At 40.4% G+C, this 22,455-nt stretch overlaps 1 protein-coding gene across 4 annotated transcripts in view; it reads right to left on the reverse strand.

Moving 5' to 3' along the window:
- Positions 1-22,455, reverse strand: part of GAS2 (growth arrest specific 2) — a 163,241-nt gene that overhangs the window by 68,979 nt on the left and 71,807 nt on the right. For all 4 annotated transcript variants that reach the window (XM_025200390.1, XM_025200389.1, XM_006020707.3 and 1 more), the window contains exon 5: positions 7,180-7,243. In XM_025200390.1, the coding sequence (XP_025056175.1) occupies positions 7,180-7,243 (64 nt within the window). The remainder of the gene's footprint in view (positions 1-7,179; positions 7,244-22,455) is intronic.

Consider the following 22,455-nt stretch of genomic DNA (forward strand, 5'->3'; position numbering starts at 1 on the left):
TACAAACCCGTTACAATGGTCCACAATGGTGGAAGAAGTGTTTCAAAGAAAAAGTGTCTCAGTCCATATAGAGTCTCATCGCGGGGGTCCTCTTCGGGTGGAGCAGGGTTGTTGGTTGTTGAAGAATACTCTCGAAGTGAAGGTCCATCTGAGGCAGGGCGGGAGTTCAGGTGATCCCCTCTGGGTCCAGTCTGGCGGTGGTTCTTCTGGTGGGGTCAGAGTACTGGCGGTGGCCTGTGATGTGTTCCACATAGATGTCGTGGGACCAACAGATGGTGTCGGACACCATGAGGCAGCACATCAGCTTGGCATAGCGTCAGGAGATGCGGCAGGCACACAGGATGCTCTCATTGCTGGGGTCCCAGGCTCCGAGCATTCCCACGATGAGCACGTCGACCGTCACGTAGTAGTCACGGCCCCTCAGGATGTCGGCCAGCAGGGCGACATTTGATCTTAGCCAAAAAGGCTGAGATGCTGATGGGAATCCATGTATATATGTGTGCATGCATTTGTTACCGTTGCTCACCCAGGAGGAAATAAGCACCAGGCATGGAGATACTGCAATACCAGGCAGGTACCTGGAGAGGCCAGAAAAAGCTCTGACACCCTCCCCTGGTACCAAAAGATAGGTTAGTGCAGCCCATCTAAATAAAATATATTGCTCGTTTTTCTCAGTTCCCTCTCAGCACCAACCCTTTTTCCAAGTCAAGGTGAGCCACTGCCTCAAATGCATTTCAACTTCCTCTTCACTCCCACAGCTGAGCAGCATCTTTCTTTCTGATTTTCAATGATTCCCATTTATTCATAAGCCTTAAATGTCTGGCAAACACCACCAAACTTCTGTCTAGTTGGGAGGCTCTGTCGTCCCATCTCTCAGCCTGTCACACGTGATTATAGAATCACAGAATTATAGATAATGAGGGTTGGAAAGGACCTCATGAGGTCATCTAGTCCAACCCCATGCTCAAACCAGGACCAACCCCAGCTACACCATCCCAGTCAAGGCTCTGTCTAGCTGGGTCTTAACCTCCAAGGATTAAGACTCTACAACCTCTCTGGATAACCTGCTCCGGTGCTTTACAACCCTAAGTGTGATTAAGTTTTTCCTAATATCTAACCTAAACTTCCCTTGTTGCAGCTTGAGACCACTGCTTCTTGTTTTGTTATCTGCCACCACATAAAACAGTCCAGCTCCATCCTCCTTGGAACGACCCTTTAGGAAGTTGAAGACTGTTATTAAGTCCCCTCTCAGTCTTCTCTTCTCCAAACTAAATGAGTCCAGTTTCCTCATCTGCTCCTTATAAGTCATGTGCCCCAGCTCGCTACCACTTTTGTTGCCCTCTGCTGGACTCTCTCCAATTTGCCACATCCTTTCTGTAGCGGTCAAAACTGGATACAGTACTCCAGATGTGGTCAAAACTGGATACAGTACTCCAGATGTGGGCTGACCAGTGCAGAACAGTATGCTGTTAACCTTCTTCACAAAGGCATACTGTTGGCTCATTTTCAGCCTATTATTCAGTATAACCCCTACGTCCTTTTCTGAAGAGCTGTTGCTTAGCCAGTTGGTCCCCAGCCTTTACCGGTGAATGGGATTGTTCCATCCTCAGTGCAGGACCCTGCACTTGTCCTTATTAAATCTGAGGAGATTTCTTTTGGCCCTATCCTCCAGTTTCTCTAGGTCTCTCTGAATCCTAGCCCAACCCTCCATCATATCTATTACTCCCCCCAGCTTAGCATCATCTGCAAACTAGCTGATGGTGTATTCCATACCATCTTCTAGGTCATTGATTAATGTCACTCCCACCCTCTATGGGGTGGAGACAGATCAGGCAACCCTGCCCCTCATCTGCATATACATTTTTGGAGGGTCCCAAGACCCGGTTCTAGTCACAAGTGAGGGAGCTAATTAACCCATAAATCCTTTGTCAGGGTATCTGGAGTACACACATAACTAAGCAGTGCTTGGCTGTGGGATCACTATACCTTGAAATACTGTTGATACATCCCAGTGAACTATAGGATAAGTCATGAGCCTTTTGGCTCTCGATTAATATTTTGCATAATTTGTACCATGTATAAGTAGGTATAAAGTGATTTATAGAATATCTGCGCTCAAATTTGCAGCAGTCAGGGTTGGGGCAAGAGTCAGACTCACTGCAGTCTCCTGCTTCCCTCCACAGTTTCTGTCCTCCTCTCTGTCCCATCCCCTCTCTGTACATGTAGCTCATTTCCATGTTGTGGTTGGGGAAAGAACAGAGCCTGAGCAAAGTCTCACAGAAAGGGGAGGCAGGAAGACTTCAGTAGGAAAAATTTGGGGGTACAGAGGGCAAGAGGTCTCTGGACCCCTCTCCCTTGTCCACAAGTTTCCCTGCTGTAGCAATGGGAAGGGGATGAAATCAAGGCAACACTCTGATAATTAGATTCTAGACTTGGAAAATAATAACAATTTAATAAATTTTCCATATGTAGAATCTTTTGGAAGTCATCTTATATTCAGGGTCATCCTGTATTTGAGTATATACAGTATGTACAGGGAAATTAATGTGACACCAATTAACTCAATCACATTTAAAATAAATGTAATTATAATTCAGTGTTCTGTTTGTTACTGAACTATCTATACACACATGCTCTTTTATTTGGTGTATGAATAGCTTGTCATCAACACTTTGCAAAAATGTAATACTACATGGACATATTTAACAGGATTGCTCTGGATTGTATTTACCTTTTCCCCTTGGAGCTTCTGAAAGAATCACGACAACTTAAGTTGCTCAATAGTAGCTTTAAATTTAATCTGAGAGAAGACTGATTAACAAAGGTGAATTTATTAAGCCTGCACACAAGCATGACAGGTATTATAGCTTGTTTAAAGATGGATAAACAGATACGGAAATTGAGGCCAGCAAGCATCTCCAGCTGGGCACTCCACAGGTGAGGCATTGAAATTCATTGACTCTTTTGACAGTTTAGCTATAAGTCACCTGACAAATGTCACCAGGAATGCTGAGAATAGAATCCTGGAGTCCTGATGCCCATTTTATTGTCCTAATCATAGCATAACATCCCCATTTTTTTCTCTATGTGAACACTAAACAACAAAAGCAAAACAAATATCTTTATTTAAATACTAATTTTTTAAAGCTTAAGCCCATCATACTAACCACAAGTTTTTACATATACTATTTCCTGAAATAAAATATATAGTTTATTGTACAATTTCAAACCCAGGGTCAGATTTAAAACTGTGCTGATTAATACCAAAGGAAGACTTGGCCACTTAAATGCTGAACCAAAAATAAGGAAATGATAGGAAATTAACATAATCATAGAGCTAAAAAGTCATATCTGGAAAAAGCATCTCTACATGTATTGGCTCCTGTATTTTTTCTTTATAAATCACAATTTACTCACACTACTGCACAGTGAATTAATATACAGAAAACTATGAACCAAATCTGTGCTTGTATTGGCTGCAAACTGGTGCAGTCTGCCTAATGAAAAGTCAGCCAACATTGGAGAGAACACTTATATACAATCCATTTACTTCCTGTCTGTCTGCAGATGCCGACAGGCTGTAAATCATTACATTCCCACTGGGCCCTAACCCTACACCTGCATGCAGCCTTACTCATCAAATAAACCTTTCCCACTCTTCTAAGGAATGCTGCTTCTTTGCTTCTGCAGCTTTTCATAATCTAATCCACCTCAGATTTTGATTGTTACAACAGACCGTAAGGACATTATGCATAATAATTATATTCCAACTTCCTTCCATTCATCAGATGAAATTAAATTTAAACCAAAAGGACTCCACACTGTGCACCAGAATCTAACAAAGTCATTGGAGGTTTAAACTGACACAAGAAATCTTCCTCTTTATCTCGGAGAGTTTTGTCATTCAAAGGAGCTGCAAGGCCTGTTCTGAGAGCTATGTTGGGAATTTCCTTCTCTCCTCCTTTCTGGCCTGGCTTCTCCATAAGCACAAAGAGAGACTGTAAGGTGATCCCTGATAGATTTCTAAGAGCACTATTTCCTATTTTTCCCAAGGAAAAATTAAGTACAATAACAGAAAGTTATTGAAACTGCTCAATAGACTATAATTTCTGAACAAAAGACATCTGGGGGCTGATTTACCAAAGGGAAAAAAGGGTTTTATAGCCACGTAAGAGGAATTTCAATTCTTTTTGCTGAGCAAACAGCTTAGCTGCGGTGTGTTATATCACCAGAAAAATAGTAGATATTGTATATACACATATATTTGCATATAATTTATTTTCTAGAATGTAAACTTTCTTTAGGATCTTTATACATATGGAGACAGATCCTGCTTTTGTTGCATCATTTTTGCATCAGTGAAATACCAATGATTTCACTGGAGCCACTCTTACTTTACACTTAGAAAATTGGATCTGCACAGTCCTATTGATTGGAAAGAGACTGTTATTGGTTGCACTACTCAGTTTCATCCCCTGTGAAATTCATCTGTCTTTCCCAAAGGCTTCAATTCACTCACATGAAATTAGTCTGTATGCAGTTTAGCCCATTGCATGTACTGAAACTGCATAATATAACTGAAGGTCAGAATTCTGTTTCCTACACAATCAGAAGTCAGGGAGTTTTTCAGGGCTGTTGAATACTGACAACCATTTGTTTCTCCCCAATGGAATACCAGTATAAACTACCAAAATTCCACTGAAGTCAATAGAGATGCATCCATGTTAGTGAAAAGAAAGAAAGCAAAGTAAATATGTACCTTTACAGACTGATTAATAAGATTATTTAGAAAGAGAGCATAAGCTTCAGTGAACCAAAATTTACTTCAGACCCCTGATCTACAAAATATGACACTATCTTGAGAAATTTTTGGAGGGTAATTTGACACTATCTTGAGAAAATGTCAGGGATAAATTCACTGCTGCAATGCTGGAGTAACTCTGTTGACTTCAATAATTACATAAGCCTCTTTAAATGGCAGCAGATATTTTTGTTTGTTTGTTTCCTCTCTTCCTTTCATAGCCAGAAAAAGTCTCCAGTCATTTCAGAACCTTAAAAGGTTTTGTTATAGAAAGAGTTCAAGTTTGCTAGGCCAGCATAAGTTATTTTTTCTTTACCTAAACCACCTGTGTTGTGTGTCAAATATCTTGGGCATGATCCATCTAGAAGGCAGGGTAGGTTTAGACCTTATAGGCTAATCAGAGAGAGAGAACAAATTGTATGTACACACACACACACACACACACACACAAATGTACCCTGTCTCCTACTTGACTTCAGAGTAATACGGCGACCATGAACTTAATTCTCATTTACTTGAATGGGAGTTTTATTGATTTCTACACACTAGCAGTAGTCTGAGAAAATTGTGTTTTGAGACATTCACGGGAGGATCATAATGGTGAATTGATAATTCTCTGTTTTGAAGGAGGAATATACTTATGTTGGGTGCCTCTTTCTTCTCTAGCTGCTTAGGAATCTGTTGAGACTCCTTTTTAGTAACATAGCTTTGAATTCCTCTTTTGAGAAGTAGGCCCCAAAGAGTGTCAGTATAGTTGGATTGATATTTTGATTAAACAGGTTTTAAAACAAGCAAAGCCAATGCCTACTTATCAGGGTTTTTTTTTCTTATGGGTAATTTAAAGCAGTATCGTAGAAGTGATAGTTTTATTAACATACTTTTTCTATGTTAAATCTCACGACCATACTAAATACAGATCCTGTTCTAATCATGCTTATTTCCCCCGTAGCTAGATTTTAGAATAGTTAAAGCAACACTGCTATTACATACCTGTAATTTAAATTACATAATACTGATTTTTTTTCCTTCCCAGTGTTTTCTGTTCTGAAATTTAGTAGACTACAGAGAATATGCAGGTCCCAAACTGGGGTCGAATATTTTTGGAAACGGGGGGTTGGGAACAGCAACAATTCAAAAGGAGGAGCAATTACATGTTATTCTACTCCCAAGCTAGTTTAAATCAGGGATGAATTATGGGCCATATCTTGGCTTTTTTTGTTTCATTAAATTCCCATTGACCATGGAATGATAAATAGATTAATCAAACTGTTGCGTTTCTTTTTAAGGCAAGGGGAGCAGTGCTTAATAAGGGATAGCACAATATGGCTTAGCATTTATTTTTGCATTTGTGGAGTACTGGAAAACAGTTCAAATGGGAGAATCCAAAATATACAATGCAATGTGGAAAAATCATATGTTGTAGACAAAATTCTGTATTTGTTCTCTTATAGAGATGATGGGAGATTTTCCAATGCTGAAATGTTTTGAGCTCCAAGTGTTTTGTTTTAAACATCTTGGATTCAATGAACTTTCATTGAAACCAACCCTGCCTGTATTCCTGGAAAGTCTACTGTGGGGTTGTATGGTCTCCACGCCTAGGGTAGATGAGGCTGGCCAGCCTCCTGCAGACAGTGGACCCTGAAAGCTGCAGGGTTTCCACATCCAAATAGTGCATTGGCAGGTATACCAGAGAGCCAGAGAAATGGAGAATGTCTTGCAGCTGCTGACTGAAATTGCAATTCTTGTCATTTTCACTGCGTTTGTTACTTGTCTGAGCAGTTTCAGGCTCCAAAACATTTCTGGTTTGGTTTAGGCTTCAAAGCAAACTTTTTCTTTAAAAAAATAATAAAAAGTAATTCTTTGTTGAATTATAATAATGTTGGGCCAGCTTGCAAAATCCTTTTCACACTGAATAGTTCCTTACAATAATCCTCCAATGAAGCCAGATCAAGATATCTGAAAGCCAAATCTATTACAACTGAAATCAGTCCAAAAGATACAAAAGAATCAGGTTTAGACCCTGGAGTAACAGAAAATTTACAGAAAAAAATTGTCTCAATTGCTTTAAAAAAAGGAATAGAATTGAATATTATAAGAAAAAAAGAATTCAACCTTAAATTTTTCATCTCTGTTCCCCCATATTTCCCCTTATAATATGAATACAGCAGACAAATTTCATCATCATAGTAATGCAGGTTAGATTATATTATTTGAACAATTGCCCACAAGTTGCTTTGTGTAACCCTTAATTGGCGTTTGCCTTGAACTTGGCCAATATAAAAGTTAGCATGAAGATATGCTGAATTTAGTAGGTCTCTCAATAGTTGGTCCTGTTGAAAATGTAAATATTTCTTAATTCTTTAAATATTTTTGCCTACCTGGATGCAATCCTTCCAAGTTCCAACAAACAAAGACATACTTCTCTTGGCTGCTTGTGAAGGACTGTAAAAGCAAAATAGAAATGAAAGAAGTATTTATAAGAAGGGTATTTTAAGGATCTTGGTGATAAGTTTATTAGTGGCCATTATCAACTTCTTAACCCTGAACCCCTCCTCAGGCAAATTATCCTCTGGCTTTCAAACCAGTTTTGACTGAATTATTACAGAATTAAGACCCAAGGCTGATGTTTTCAAAGTACCTAAGGGGTTTAGGCACTCCAGTTAAAAATTTCTTCAGGCTCCATTGAAAATACCACCAAATAAAAATGCCTATACTATTCAATGAGATACAAATTGTTCATAACCATATAAAATGAATGGAGCATTCCTACAGAACAATGAAACCTAATGACACATCAAAGAAATTCTGTATCACTTTTTATAAATTAAAAAGGTAGTGTTCCACAGGATATCATTTTTCTCCATTTAGTTAAAGCAGCAAATATTAAAAATGTATAACTGAAATAAAAATCTTCTGCAAATTTGGTCACGAATTCCTTACGCATACAAAACTCATGTTGCTTTCAAATGGAGTGCAGGGTATTCAATGAATTTATCCAGTCCTTAAAAGAAATATACTTACTTTTAATACTTGCTCCCTAATAAGATGCATCTAGACAAGTTGTCAAGCCTGAGTCCAGGGCAAGACCAGAAGAAACATCCCAAAGTTTTGAAAATTTAAGCTTTGGAAGCAGCTGTAGCATGTTATGAATCTCTTAGGTAGAAGTTCCACTATGTTCCATAGTCTGTGCTTTGCAAAACTCAGAGATAACTCCTCCCAGAGAGGTCAGGTGAAATATATAAGGAAAAATATACCAAAATTGTGCAAAGAGGCATGTTGGATAGTGGCAATCTATTTGATTATACAGCATCAGACAATAAAAGTTATAGGCGCACTGTTTCCTTTTCTCAAGAAATACCTGCTATAATGGAAGCCTGCTCTTGTAGATAACTTTAGGCATAACTAGATATGGACAAGTTTCCCATGGATCCATGCCCAGAAACAGAATCTGGTTCTTGAAACATAAACAAATTATTTTCACATGAACCAGCAGACAAGAAGCTTCTGTCTTGGACATGCTGGAATACTTAAGGAATTAGCAGACTGATCTGACTCAAACAGGTAAAAAACAAAACAAAAAAAAAAGCCAATGGCTAAAAGTCCTAAGGTAGGAGAGCTAGATATCTCCTAAAACAAGATATACAAAGAAGGACAGATCCTCACTTGATATAAATTTTCACTGTGCCATTGGCCTTAATGGGAACATGATCGTTTACATGAGCTAATGATCTGGCTTAAAGACTTTTATAGTTTCATTCATGCTGCAGTATCCAGAAAAAATCAATGCATTTTCCCCCTGTTTCCAGAAGGAAAATTGCTTAGCAAAAAAGTAGAGAGGCAGGGCTTTGGGAAAAGAATTTCAACCATATAGCCATCTGTTATTAGGATAAGAGACGTAAAGACGTGGACAGTTGTGCTCTCTCAAAATCCTTCCTTGCCACAAAAAATTATATATAAAAGACTTAATCTGATTGGGGAGTTGTAACATTAAAAAAGTTACACTCATGGCACCAGAGTCACATTCTACTGTTTTTACTTGAAAACTATTTTGATTTAAAAAATAAATAAATAAATAAATAAATAAATAAAAAAGGTCAGTTATACAAAATGTATCTCAATGTTAAGAATACATAAATATACCTCCAACTAAAAATGGAAAGCCATTTGGAAATATCCCACGGGGATATTTCCAACCTCTAGCTTATACATGCAGACATTTTACTGAAGGTTGAGGAAAAATCTGAGTTGTGTAGTTTTGGTCAAAATATTTGTAAACATAATAGGGAAAAGGTTTCAGTGGGAAAAAAAAAAAAAGCAAAGTCTGTGTCAGTGTTCAAACTTCCACTTATCAAATTAAAGCAATGCACTTCAGTGAGACGCACAATATTCCAGACACATTTCATGCATTTCATGATGATCAATGTGAAACAGTGAAACCATTGTTAGGGTATGGCAAGCTGTGCAGGCAATGACCAACCATAAAAACAAACATCTGGTGATGTGATAAGAGTACAGTGACGCAATACTTCTAACAGCACATGTTAGCATTCCTGAGGACTATACAGGCATGCAAATTCAGGAAGTTCAGAGGAAAACTAAAGTTCTGTATAGAATACAGGGCCCACTAGAAATCATTTAGATACTCAAAACAAAATTCTTACATTACAAGAAGCTCTGTTTAACTGCCTATTGCCTACCAAATCTGTGAGATTAGGAGTTAAATGAAGACCTTAAAGCAATGGTTCTCAACCTTCTGAGACTCAAGGCACTCTTCAGAAAACAACAGCTCTTAGCTTGCATTCATTTTTTTACAACAGAAAAATAATAAATCAATTCTTCTGTTGCAAAAAAAGACCACAACAGGTCAGAACGTTTTTGACATTGTGGATTCCTATTTGAAATCACTGGGTTTATCTTGTGAATCATATGCAGAGTGCTTGTACACCTAACAGTGCTTATATTGTGCAGCATCCCACAGTACCCTTTAAAGGATTTCACGACACCTTGGTTGTTAACCACTGACTTAGAGTCAAAAGACCAGTGTTTTACTACTACCGCTCTTACGAACTTTCTATGAGACCTTGGAAACATCATTAAAAGCAAAAATTTCAATGAGCAATGATTTGAAGTGCTTCAATTTTGGATATTCAACTTGGGACAACTTTTACTTCATGAGGGCTCCCAAAAACCAAGAGGAACCCAATATCATTATGTATTTTTTAAACGCTGGTTGTTCTATACTTTTCAGTTCTGCAAAATGAGACAAATAACTTCTCACAGAGGTGCTATGAGGCTAAATGTAATATTTATAAATGTATCATATCTTTGATAAAATGTATATGCAAATCCTCTGAAATCTTTCTTGTTAGTGTGAAGTCCATTTACTTTTTCATTTGAAATGCTATGAAAGCAAATATATTTGAATGATAATGTGGAAATGAACAGGGAAATGGATGGCTGTCTGTGGGTTTGAGCTGAATGCTTATGTATTACCTAAACTGCAACAAGTTAGGAATACTGTTTAATAAATCTATACTGAAGGGTTAAAAGCAGGTCTGTAATAGCAGCACATAAATTTACATAACATATATATTTTTTAAATATAGAATTTAGCCTCTTGTGCATTTCCATTATGATACAGAATTATATGCTATATATTATATAAAAACAAGTAATACAGTTTATGGATTAGAGGAAATTCCTTTTTGGAGTGAGTGATTACAGACTCAGATAGAAATCTAACATCTGTACTTATGGTGTGCTTTTGCTTCCTGTGGGAACTGCATTCATAATTTTCTGAATTACTTACTGGAATCTGAATTAAGATAGGCCCTTAAATTAGAACTAACACTTCAAATTTCTGACCTGAAAGTTTATCTTATCTTATCTGATCTTATATATATATATATATATATAAAGCTTCATACATCAATAAATACCATATTTATTACAACTATAACTAATACTCAGTTTGACAATCCAGGAATTATAAGCAGCAAAAAAAGACTGAAGGTACAAATTAATTTCTAATGCACTATACTAATTCAACAGAATTAAACCAAAGTAAGTAAAGGCCATTCTGCCTTTACTTAGGGACAAGTTCTCTTCTCATTTATACCCCTGGTTAGTACGGATGCATGAATATAAAGAAGGAGATATTCAAAATTCCTTGTCAACAATTCACTCTGACTTTCAGAAGTATATAATTACAAAAATATGTGTGTCTTATTATTTTACAAACTTATCTAGCTTGTATGACTTTTTAATCCCTTATGCATTTTGCATATAAATACAAGAAAACTTCTGTTGAGGAACTGTTATCAATATCTGTGATTAATTATTTTGAAAAAAAACATGTTTTTGTATTTGAAATTAATTTTCTTACTACACATATTTAACTTTTTCTAACAATAATAGGATGGCAACATTATTAAACTAGCACTAAGACAGTTATGATCAAACTGTAACATATCTGACACCCCAAAAATACAGTAAAAAAATTGCTGAGGTTGAAAAAAAAAATCAAGCTCATAACCCAGAATTAGAAATGATGAAGTTAAAGTTGTTCATGTAACTTTAAGTTAGACTCGTATGCATTTCCATTATGATGCAGGAACTTTGAGTCATTCTGCACACTGGAGAGATGGCACTCATTTGATTGACAGCTATTAAACATTTTTTTATTCTCTAAGGGCAATATGTATTCATGTATAATTAGCTGTACACCATCCAAATCCTCTCCTGAAATATAGGATTGTTGATTTTTGCACAAACTTTTCTACAGTGTACTTATCTTTGTCCCTTATGAACTTTCTGGGTGCATCTACATGTGCACTTTAATGCACAGTGACCTATTTTAATGCACATTAAAATGTTATTAAAAACCATACTCTTTAGTTAATAGGCATTAATATAGGCTAATGTGCATAAAGAATTGGTTAAAAACCATGGGTGCTTGTACATAAGTGCAGAGGCTGCTCCAATGCACTATAATTACAGTGCATCAGAGAAGACTAAATTAATCAAATCTGGTAGAGTGTGGTAATTACCATGCTCTAGGCCAGCCTCTGCGACTCAGGTATCAGTATCCCCATGGTTCAAAATTGTGGCAGGGGTGCTTGAACTAAAGCTCATTGAAAAAGTTTTAGTTCAAGCACCCCCATTGCCATTTTTAAGCACAGGGAAGCTAATACTCAAAATGCCATGGTGCTTTAATTAGAGTGGCTCTTGGAGCTACTCTAATTAAAGAGCCAACCCCCACCCTTGAAGCACATGTACAAGTTCCCCATGCTCTTTAATTAATGTGCACTAAAACAGGCTAATGCACATTCTCCTAGTACCTCACAATGGAGGTACTAGATTTTATGCACATTAACTAAAGTGTGTTAATGCACATGTAGATGCATCCACAATTTCTAAACTCCTGTGAGGTTCATTGCTCCCATGAGGTATGCTGAAATGAAAGAGTAAATGATTAAAGTCTAAACCAGTGGCCTTCAAACTTTTTTCATTTGTGGACCCCTAAAAAATTCTGAATGGAGGTATAGATCCCTTTGAATTGTAAGTGTGGGTAACATATATTTCTGATTGATCATAGTCATCTTTCACAGACCCCTTAGACAGTCTGAATATATTCAGGGTTCTGTGGACCATAGGATGAAAACTAGTGGTCTAAATAACCAACTAATTTTAGTGCCCCACCTGAGATGCTTAGAATATTTAGCATTGTGTAGCACTTTACATAATCTGAACAGAGCTCCCATTGAGCTCTGTTGCAGGGATAAGTGTACAGTACTTCTACAAAGAAAACCTTAAGCTGCCTATAACATGAACTCAGAGGTGGGAGAGAGGAAGAATTTTAATTAAAGCAGTTCTCAGGCACTCACTCTAATTAAAACACCACAGCGTCACATGTATTCAGCCCCCATGCATTTAAAAATAGCCACGGGATGCTTTATCTAAAACTTGTTCAACAAAGTTGAGATAAAGCATCCTGCGACCATTTAAAACAATTTAGAGGCTTAATACACATGACACTGCAGCAAAGCTGAACTGTTCTAGTTAGAATGCAGAACAGACTCAATTAATCAAGTCTGCTCCAATGCATTCTAATTAGAACAAGAAGGAGTATGTGTACAGGCACCCCTAAAGCCCCAGGTCAGGCACCCAGAAAATAAGATGTACACAATTAATTTTGGAAAAAAACCTGTGGTTTAAGTGATTTCTCCAGCTGTCCAGATGAACTCTATGGCAGAGGCAGGGACAGAATTTAGTTCCCCAGGCACAACTGTGTTAGTACTAGTTCAGTTAGTACTAATGCTTTCCCCACTCCTGCCTCATCCAGTATTTTCTCTAATTCTCAGGAATAACTAAACTGTTTTAGATAAAACTTTCCAAAAAAGAATTCTGCTTGACTCAACATGGAAAATTTCAGCCCAAGTACTTTAAGTATGACAAAATTATAAGCAACTGAAAACAGGTGCATCTACATGTACAATTAATGCACAGTAAAAATAACGTGCAGTTAGATGTGGCTGAGAACACGTCTACAGGTGTGCCATGTTGGGTGCAGATATGTACCCAGCAAGAGCAGCCTGGCCCAGGGCTGTTCCTGCCCTGCTCTGCCTCTCTGTAGCAGCCAAGGGGAGCATCAGGCTCCCCCGGGTGCCAGCCAAGGGGCTGTCAGGGGGCACAGGGGCTTGTCCCATTGTCCCTGCACTGGGGCTTAGCCAGGCAGCAGTGGCCCCCTACTGCCTTGGCTGACCGGGAGCAAAACTACTCCTGGTCAGCATTTACACATGTGCCTATTGCACATTATCTAATGCACCATTTATCTAGTACCTGTATGTGGGGTACTAGAAAATGGTGCATTAGACTAATTTAATGTGCAGTAAGTCCAGAGCATGTGTACATGGTAATACTTTACTGCGTATTGGATTAGTCTAATGTGCAGTAAAGCATCTTGTTTAGACACACCCACAAAGTCTTATAATGGAAAGTGTATGGAGAGGTCAACTACAGATTTCACTATCAATTTAAAGGCTTAGAACAACAAAATTAACATATTATAACTGGTTTTGTGACTGCATTATTGTAGTATGGATTTTGCTCCTAAGCCATTCCTTGACCTCTTGGGGAAGACTTTCAAAGGCATGTAGACACTTATCACTGACTTATAAAGGAAATTAACAACTTTATTCTCATTTGTATTTTTTTAAATCTTATTCTAATTACACTGCTGCCTTCTCATAATCACCAAAGAGGTTGATAGCCTTTAACATTCATAAATTTATGATATAAACAATCCCAAATATTATAAATAATTTTACTGTAAGCTACTATAACCTTTTCTTCTCTGGCTTCCTTAACTTCTTTTCCCTCCATTTAACAAAACTAACTTTCCTTTACAATTGATTTGTAAACATAACACACCCTTCTTTCAAAATCTTCCCCAATTCATTCTTTGGGCAAGCCTCACCTTTTGTCACTTCTGGTAACACAAAGTGTCATAGTTTCATAGTTTTAGGGTCGGAAGGGACCTAATAGATCTTCTAGCCCGACCCCCCGCCAGGGCGGGAGAACAACAAAAAACCCTAAAAACAAAAACGGGACTCAAATGAGTCCAGCCAGGTAGGCATCCAGCCTCTTCTTAAAGACCCCCAGGGTAGGGGCCAGCACCACCTCCCTTGGAAGTTGGTTCCAGCTCCTAGCCGCCCTAACTGTGAAGTAATTTTTTCGGATGTCCAATCTGTACCTCCTCTCCATCAACTTGTGCCCATTACTCCTTGTTATGCCAGCGGGGGCTAGGGGAAACAGCGTCTCCCCCAAACCCTTCTGGTTCCCCCTAGTGAGTTTATAGACGGTCACCAGGTCCCCCCTCAGCCTTCTCTTGTGGAGGCTGAATAGGTTCAGGTCCCGCAGTCTCTCACTGTAGGGTCTGCCCTGTTGTCCCCGGATCATGCGGGTGGCCCTCCTCTGGACCCTCTCCATGTTGTCCACATCCCTCCTGAAATGGGGCGCACAGAACTGGACACAATACTCCAGCTGCGGCCTGACCAGCGTCGCATAGAGGGGGAGGATCACCTCCCTGGCTCTACTCGAGTGTCAACAAACAGACGTCCAAAACTTTTGTTACACCACAATGTGGCTGTAGGAAAAGGTAGTAATAAATTGTGCTGTCTTGTTGTGGTGGATATCTATTGGCTTTATGTCAAGAGAGTGTGCACAGCTGGAGCTGCCTGCACTCTTCTGCTGCCATAGGCAAGTGCTTCTGGAGTTTGAAGGCTCTGGTTCTACACACCCCAGGAATTCCTGCACAGGATCAGGCCCTTCAAGCCCCAGAGGCACCTGCTAATCTTTCCCCTCAACTTCCAAAGATGCACCTGTAGCAATCGCCAAGGTATGTTTCTGGAAGCAGGGAAAGTCAGGGTTTTCTACTTCCACAGACTTACCCTGAAGTTTGCCAGGCACACGTCTCTGTAAGTAGGAAGTCCCAACTTTACCTACTTCTAGAGATGCACCCCAGAAATACCAGAAATGGGTCTCTGTTAGTGGAGAAAGCCAGGACATGCTGGTGCAGTCCTGGGGCTAGGGCTGCCAATCAGCTGATTGGCAGTCTCAGCCTTCAAATCATACTGGAGCAAGTTCAACACTCCAGTCTGGTTCCAAGGCTGAGATTGCCAGGAGTGTGTCTCTGGAAGTGGGGAATACATTGTCCTTTGTCGCCCAAGATCAGCAGCTGGCACAACGGGAGAGGTGCTTTTCTCCCACTGAAGCAGATCAGCTGTGCCAAGACAAATCCCAGCACAACTGATACGCTTCATTTGGAAATGTCTACTTCTAGCCTTTCTGCTTCAAATGCAAGTTTTTTCATATTACTAGAAAGCATGATACCATGACACTACTTATTCTTCAGATAAAAAGAATTACTTCTCTACTTTTATGTCAAACTTAATCTTGTATTTGTCATAGGAATCTCAATTTATAAAAAAGCTTTTCAAATGCAATATATGCTGGACTAAAACCGTGACTATGATATACACAGCATGGAATGAATTACAAATAATCCAAGCACTTTTGATATATTGATTTACATTAACTTAATTTCACAGTGCTATTAAATAGTCCAAGATGCTTCTATAGTCCTCAATTGACAAGACACACACAACAATTATGTGGATCGTTTTGTCAAACATTGTGAAGGACAGAAACAAAGTCTTATTCTGATGCAACTGCATCTGAAATATAATTAAAGGTTGGGAATTGTAAATATATCATTTGAAAAAGAGTGGCCAAATCAAGACTTTCTTTTCAATGTGAAATTAATTTGAGAAAATATACAGAATGCTATTACAATGAAAAAACTGCTCAAATATGTACATATAAAATGTTATGCAATCAAAATGCACTTTAATATTTTTGACAGAAGTGAAAAAGCAATACTCAAATGGAGGGTAGAGGTGTCTGTGTTTCACTCTAGCACTGATATTAAAACAACACAGATCATTGTTTACAGACCCTGTTCCAGTAAATGGTGGTTGAGTCATTGCATCAAAAGAAGCCAGTGCAACATATCATAAATATGTATATAATATATACAGAATATACAAACACGAAAGATGAATACAAGAATGCCAAACAGCTCTAAAAAAAGCACACACATTAGCATGCTGGCACAGTTGATGGCAAACCCTTTACTTGCTGGGTAGATTGTTTTTCGAAGAAAGAGCTGAAGAAGATTCGTTGGCTCCAGATCCTATAACCATCCAATAACATTAGAGTATAGACACAGTCATTCCTAACAAAGACTTTAACTATGTGCCTCAGGTCAAATTCTACAATTCTTACTCTGGCAAAACTCCTGAAGCCAGAAAGAATTTTTCCAAAGTAAAACATTCTTCAGGCCTGAGCAAAATAACCTTAGTCTGGAGTTCAGACTTCTATCAGTAAATGATCACAGCCATGTGGATCTACTAGCTTAAACCCCTAGTTAAGGGAACTTCTAGGTGCAGACCATACTAAAATCTGTGTACTACAACACTGAATGCATCATGTTTGTGTTGTAAGTATAAGGAACTAAACTATATCCCTGATACATAGCTGCAGAAATCCCATGTAAAGGTTGTATGATTAAACATGTGCCTAAACTAGTGGTGCACAATCTCTGGACTGTGGACCAGATCTAGCCTGAGGAGCTGTGTCACATGGCCCATGGGGCTCCCTACAAAATATGGACATTTGGTGGCAATTAAGCAGTTTCAATTGATGCTGCCCTGTGCCACCAAATTTCCAGGCCCCAAAGCTAAATTTTGTGATCCCATGGATAATGCTGGGGCCAGGGTTCAGGCCAGGGCCAGAGCTGGGGCCCAATCTAGCATGTGCAGGACTGGGGCCTGGGCTTTTTGCCAGGGCCGGGCTAAGGCAGCAGACCTGATCTGGCATGCTGGCTGGGGCCCAATTAAGTGCGCAGGACAGAGGCCGTACACTGGATCCCACCCATGGCACTGACCTTATCCTGGATCAGATCCAGTCTGTGAATCGACCCCACACCACTCATCCAGCCTGTATCCCAGGAAGTTTGGGCACCAGTGGCCTAGACAATAATAGAAGGTGTTGCTAAATAAGACTGATCCCGTAACTCTTTATATATGATGTTCATAAAAGACAAGGTTGGGAAAAATGAATTTGTTGGTGAGGGCCGAGTACAGTGCAAGAGGTTACCTGTTCTTGTGCATCTGTACCGGCACTAGTCACAGTCATGTTCAATGTTGCTTCATGATATTGTCAATACCATGGATCTGACAGACTAGATTGTGAGTCAGGCAATAGGGGCCTTATTCTCCTCTTAACCAAAGGCATCAACTAGATTCTTTCCTCTCTTGCCCCTTATGTCATAATGCCTGTGCACACTAACTTTAAAGTGAATATGAATGCTATCACTCAGCTCTGATGGTAGTTCATACCTAGCTTTACACAGAAGTAAACAAATGCAATAAGGTAAAGCAGGAAGAATTATGCTTCCTGGGTCCATGTGAGGTACAAGCATAGAACTGGTCAAAAATTTTCATCAAGGCAGCTTTCAACTGGAAAAGGTCATTTGGATAAAAATACATTTTGTGAAAACTTTAATTTTGACAAAATTTGCTGTAAAACAAGTTTTCACAATTTGATTTGGAAAACTTCAAAATGTAATTTCAATATGAAGTTTTCATTTAAAACTTTATTTTATGTTATACCATGCAATATCAGTCGTAAAAATAGTAGGGTATTTTACATGTCATATCACCTCAGGTGGCGTCACAATGGTCCCTGTGTGGTGAGATTTCTTCCCAGATCCCAACAATTGCACCTCCTATCATGCCACAAAAATCTCTAGCCAGTCTACTGTGCTGTCCCAGAGCAGGGACTGATAATCAGCTGATTGAGGGTCCTGGCCCTGGGGCTGCACTGGCATCTCAAACTGGCTTTGGTGCAGTCCATGGGCTGAGATGGACAATTAGCTGATCATTGGTTCCAGCCCCAGGACACAACAGAGCCTTGAACTAGCTTCAGTGCAGTCCCAAGGCTGGATTGACAATAAATCGATTGTTGATTCCAGTCCTGGGACCACAATGGAGCTAGTTTGAGACTCCTGTGTGGTCCTGGGGTTAGGACCAAGAATCAGCTGATTCAGGTCTGAACCCTGCAAGCACACTGGAGCTAATTCACGAATCCCATGTAGTCCCCAGGGCTGAGACTGACAATCAGCTGATTGTGGGTCCCAGCCCTCAGACCACACTAGAGCCAGCCTGAGACTCTGGAGCAGTCCTGGGGCTGGGGTAGCTGTCAGCCAAGTCCTGCCTCAGGATGTTCACTATAAGGCACACTGGCAAGCAGCCACAAAATTATTCTACATATTCCAAAATACATGGAATAATTTTATGGATGATTGTACATTTTGTAGTGGCAATAATTACCTGAATGCGTGGCTGGGTTACTATTTAAAATGGGATTAACAGATTAATCCCATTTTAAGTGTAACATCTGCCAGGGGTCCATATGACATGTCTTATCATGATACGATAGATTCATGATAGTTTATTCTTTTATATCTGCATCTGAACAAACATTAAGGGCAGATGTTTGTATAATAATAAAAGTGTGTCAAAGTTCCAAAATGATTCATTCATCTACAAAGTAAAATGAGATGTATCAATCTGTACTAAGGAACAGATCAACTTAACATTTATTTTTAATAAAATGAAAGTATTTCAATGATTATGTCATATTGTCACATTTTGTTTGGAAGTGATGAATTAGTAATTGTAGTAGAATAATATGATGCGACTTTTCATGAAATAATAAAATGTAAAATGAAAAACCTACGCATATACGTTTTCCTGAAGGAATTTAAGGTTCCAGTTTTAAAATTTACATTTAAAATTGAATTTTACAATATAAAATACATAATTTTCTTCCAATTTTTTTTTAAATGTTCATATCACATGGCATTTTTAAAAAGTGCTGATTCCATTATGATTCCAAACAAAGCTAAGTTCTGAAATCCAAAGCTTTTCATAAAATAGAAATTCCAGGTTTCAACCATATAGATCCCAGAGCTCACACTTAGGTAAGCCAGCTCAGCACCACTTTTTACAATAGATTCCAGAAAGCTCTAAAAAAGCATTTGAGTTCATCATAAATCACTTAAATTATTTTACAAACCTGATCCACCTGATCCCTTCTTCCATCATATTAGTATGAATTAGAAGTAATTTTAAGTTAATTGTGTTCCCCGGTGAGTGTAAAGTTAGGATCACGCCCAATGCATGCATATATATATATATATATATATATATATATATATACACAATTAACGTGGATGCATGCACACACACACACACACACACACACAGTGTGTTTACAAATTCCAGATTACAAATTGCAAGGACCAAGCAAGTAAAAAAAATCAAGCAATATGAAGTAATTACAGCACATTAAGTTTAGTACCTGTCAAGACATTTTTAACAAACGTACCCCTTCTGCCTCAAAGTTTCACTTCATGTACCACTTTATATTTTTCTCTGGTTTTTAAGGGGTGCAGGGGGTAATACAGAGCAAGGCCCCCATGGTAAGGGACTGGGGCTGGGGAAGGCGCTGCACAGCTGGGATGGAGTGTGGGACAGGGCTGCAAGAGTGATTTGTCGGGGAGCTCCCATCACTGCGCGCACCCCTGGGGGAGGCATGTGCCCCCCAGATCTCTGCACAGGGTGGAAGCAGCAACTGATGCAGGCTGGACTCTGCACCCCGCTGCCACTGCCCCAAGAGCTGCACAATGTCATGTGCCTGCTGCTGCTGCTAGGTGCACAAGGGACAGACACACACATGGACACAGGCACACACATACAAAGATGCACACAAAGACACAGGAACAGACACAGACAGAGAGACAGACGCAGAAACACACACAGACACCCCCCCCCCCACAGCAGGTAAGTGTGTGTGGGGGGAAGGGGTGGGGCAGGGCCACATAAAAAATGGTGGGTGGGGGGGAGAAAGTGTCTCTCTGTGCCCGCTCCTACGAGCGGCAAGGGCAGTGATGGCCTTATGTGGGCCGCACATGCACCGCCTGGATGGTAGGGATGCCGGGGCGGGGAGGCTCACACACAGCAGCCGCCACTGCCACTGCCTCATGCCACCCCCACACCCAGCACCAATTTCTCATGGCCAGTCGCACGTGCAGCTCCACAGGCTGGTGATGGGCCCCATGTCCGGGCAATTGTACACCCACCATCACCAACCTGTGGAGTCACATGTGCAACCGGCCGTGAGAAAGCGTCATGGGATGGTGGTGGTGGCGGCAGAGGCCTTATTGAAGCCCCCTCCCCACCCTGTATGGCCATCCAGGTTGCGCATGTGTGGCCCACAGAGGGGCACCTCTGCCACCGCTCCCCCAGCCCTGGAAGCAAGCACAGAGAGCGAGCTGAGGTAGGGGACAGGGAGGCACTGCCCAAAACTCTATTAGCATCAATAGTTCATAAGCTTCTGAGGCTATGAAATTTATCTGCTTCCATGTTTATACACTGTCCTCTTCTGTTGGGGATATCTGCTAGTGACTACAACAAACCTCAGTTATATTAATGGAAGCTATGGACACACAAGTAGTACACAATTGGGATAAAGTTATAATACTCAAGGTTTATTAAAAAAATTTTGTCCCTCTTTCTGTAGGATCCAAGTTTAATAAAAAGCAACAACACAAGAAAGGGAGGAAAGTGGATCCGGCTAACTATAGGCCCATCAGCCTGACTTCTATCCCGGGGAAGATCTTAGAAAAGTTTATTAAAGAGGCCATCCTTAATGGACTGGCCGACGCCAACATCTTAAGGGATAGTCAGCACGGGTTTGTTGCGGGTAGGTCTTGCTTGACCAATCTCATTTCCTTCTACGACCAGGTGACCTATCACCTGGACAAGGGAGAAGAGATTGATGTCATATATCTTGACTTCAAAAAAGCCTTCGATCTGGTGTCCCATGATTGCCTCTTGGAGAAACTGGCCAATTGTCGCCTTGGGTCCTCCACGATCCGCTGGCTGGAAAATTGGCTCCGGGGTCGGACCCAGAGGGTAGTAATCGATGGAAGTCACTCATCGTGGTGTCCTGTGACCAGTGGGGTCCCCCAAGGCTCTGTCCTTGGACCCATACTGTTCAACATCTTCATTAATGATGTGGACACTGGAGTCAGAAGCGATCAGAACTGGCCAAGTTCGCCGATGACACCAAACTTTGGGGCAAAGCATCCACACCAGAAGACAGGCAGGTTATCCAGGCTGACCTGGACAGGCTCAGCAAGTGGGCGGACGAGAATCTGATGGTGTTCAACGCCGATAAATGCAAGGTTCTCCACCTTGGGAAAAAAAACCCGCAGCATCCTTATAGGCTCGGCAGTGCTATGTTGGCTAGCACTATGGAAGAAAGAGACTTGGGGGTCATCACTGACCACAAGATGAACATGAGCCTGCAATGCGATGCGGCGGCTAGTAAAGCGACCAAAACGCTGGCTTGCATCCATAGATGCTTCTCAAGCAAATCCCGGGACGTCATTCTCCCCCTGTACTCGGCCTTAGTGAGGCCACAGCTGGAGTACTGTGTCCAGTTTTGGGCTCCACAATTCAAAAAGGATGTGGAGAAGCTTGAGAGAGTCCAGAGAAGAGCCACGCGCATGATCAGAGGTCAGGGAAGCAGACCCTACGATGACAGGCTGAGAGCCCTGGGGCTCTTTAGCCTGAAAAAGCGCAGGCTCAGCGGTGATCTGATGGCCACCTACAAGTTTATCAGGGGTGACCACCAGCATCTGGGGGAACGTTTGTTCACCAGAGCGCCCCAAGGGGTGACGAGGTGGAATGGTCACAAACTACTTCAAGATCGTTTCAGGCTGGACATGAGGAAGAACTTCTTTACTGTCCGAGCCCCCAAGGTCTGGAACAGCCTGCCACCGGAGGTGGTTCAAGCGCCTTCATTGAACACCTTCAAGATGAAACTGGATGCTTATCTTGCTGGGATCCTATGACCCCAGCTGACTTCCTGCCCTTTGGGCGGGGGGCTGGACTCGATGATCTTCCGAGGTCCCTTCCAGCCCTGATGTCTATGAAATAATCTTCAGAATTATATAATAT

The sequence above is a fragment of the Alligator sinensis genome, unplaced genomic scaffold (assembly GCF_000455745.1).
Source record: "Alligator sinensis unplaced genomic scaffold, ASM45574v1 scaffold165_2, whole genome shotgun sequence".
Taxonomy (NCBI): domain Eukaryota; kingdom Metazoa; phylum Chordata; order Crocodylia; family Alligatoridae; genus Alligator; species Alligator sinensis.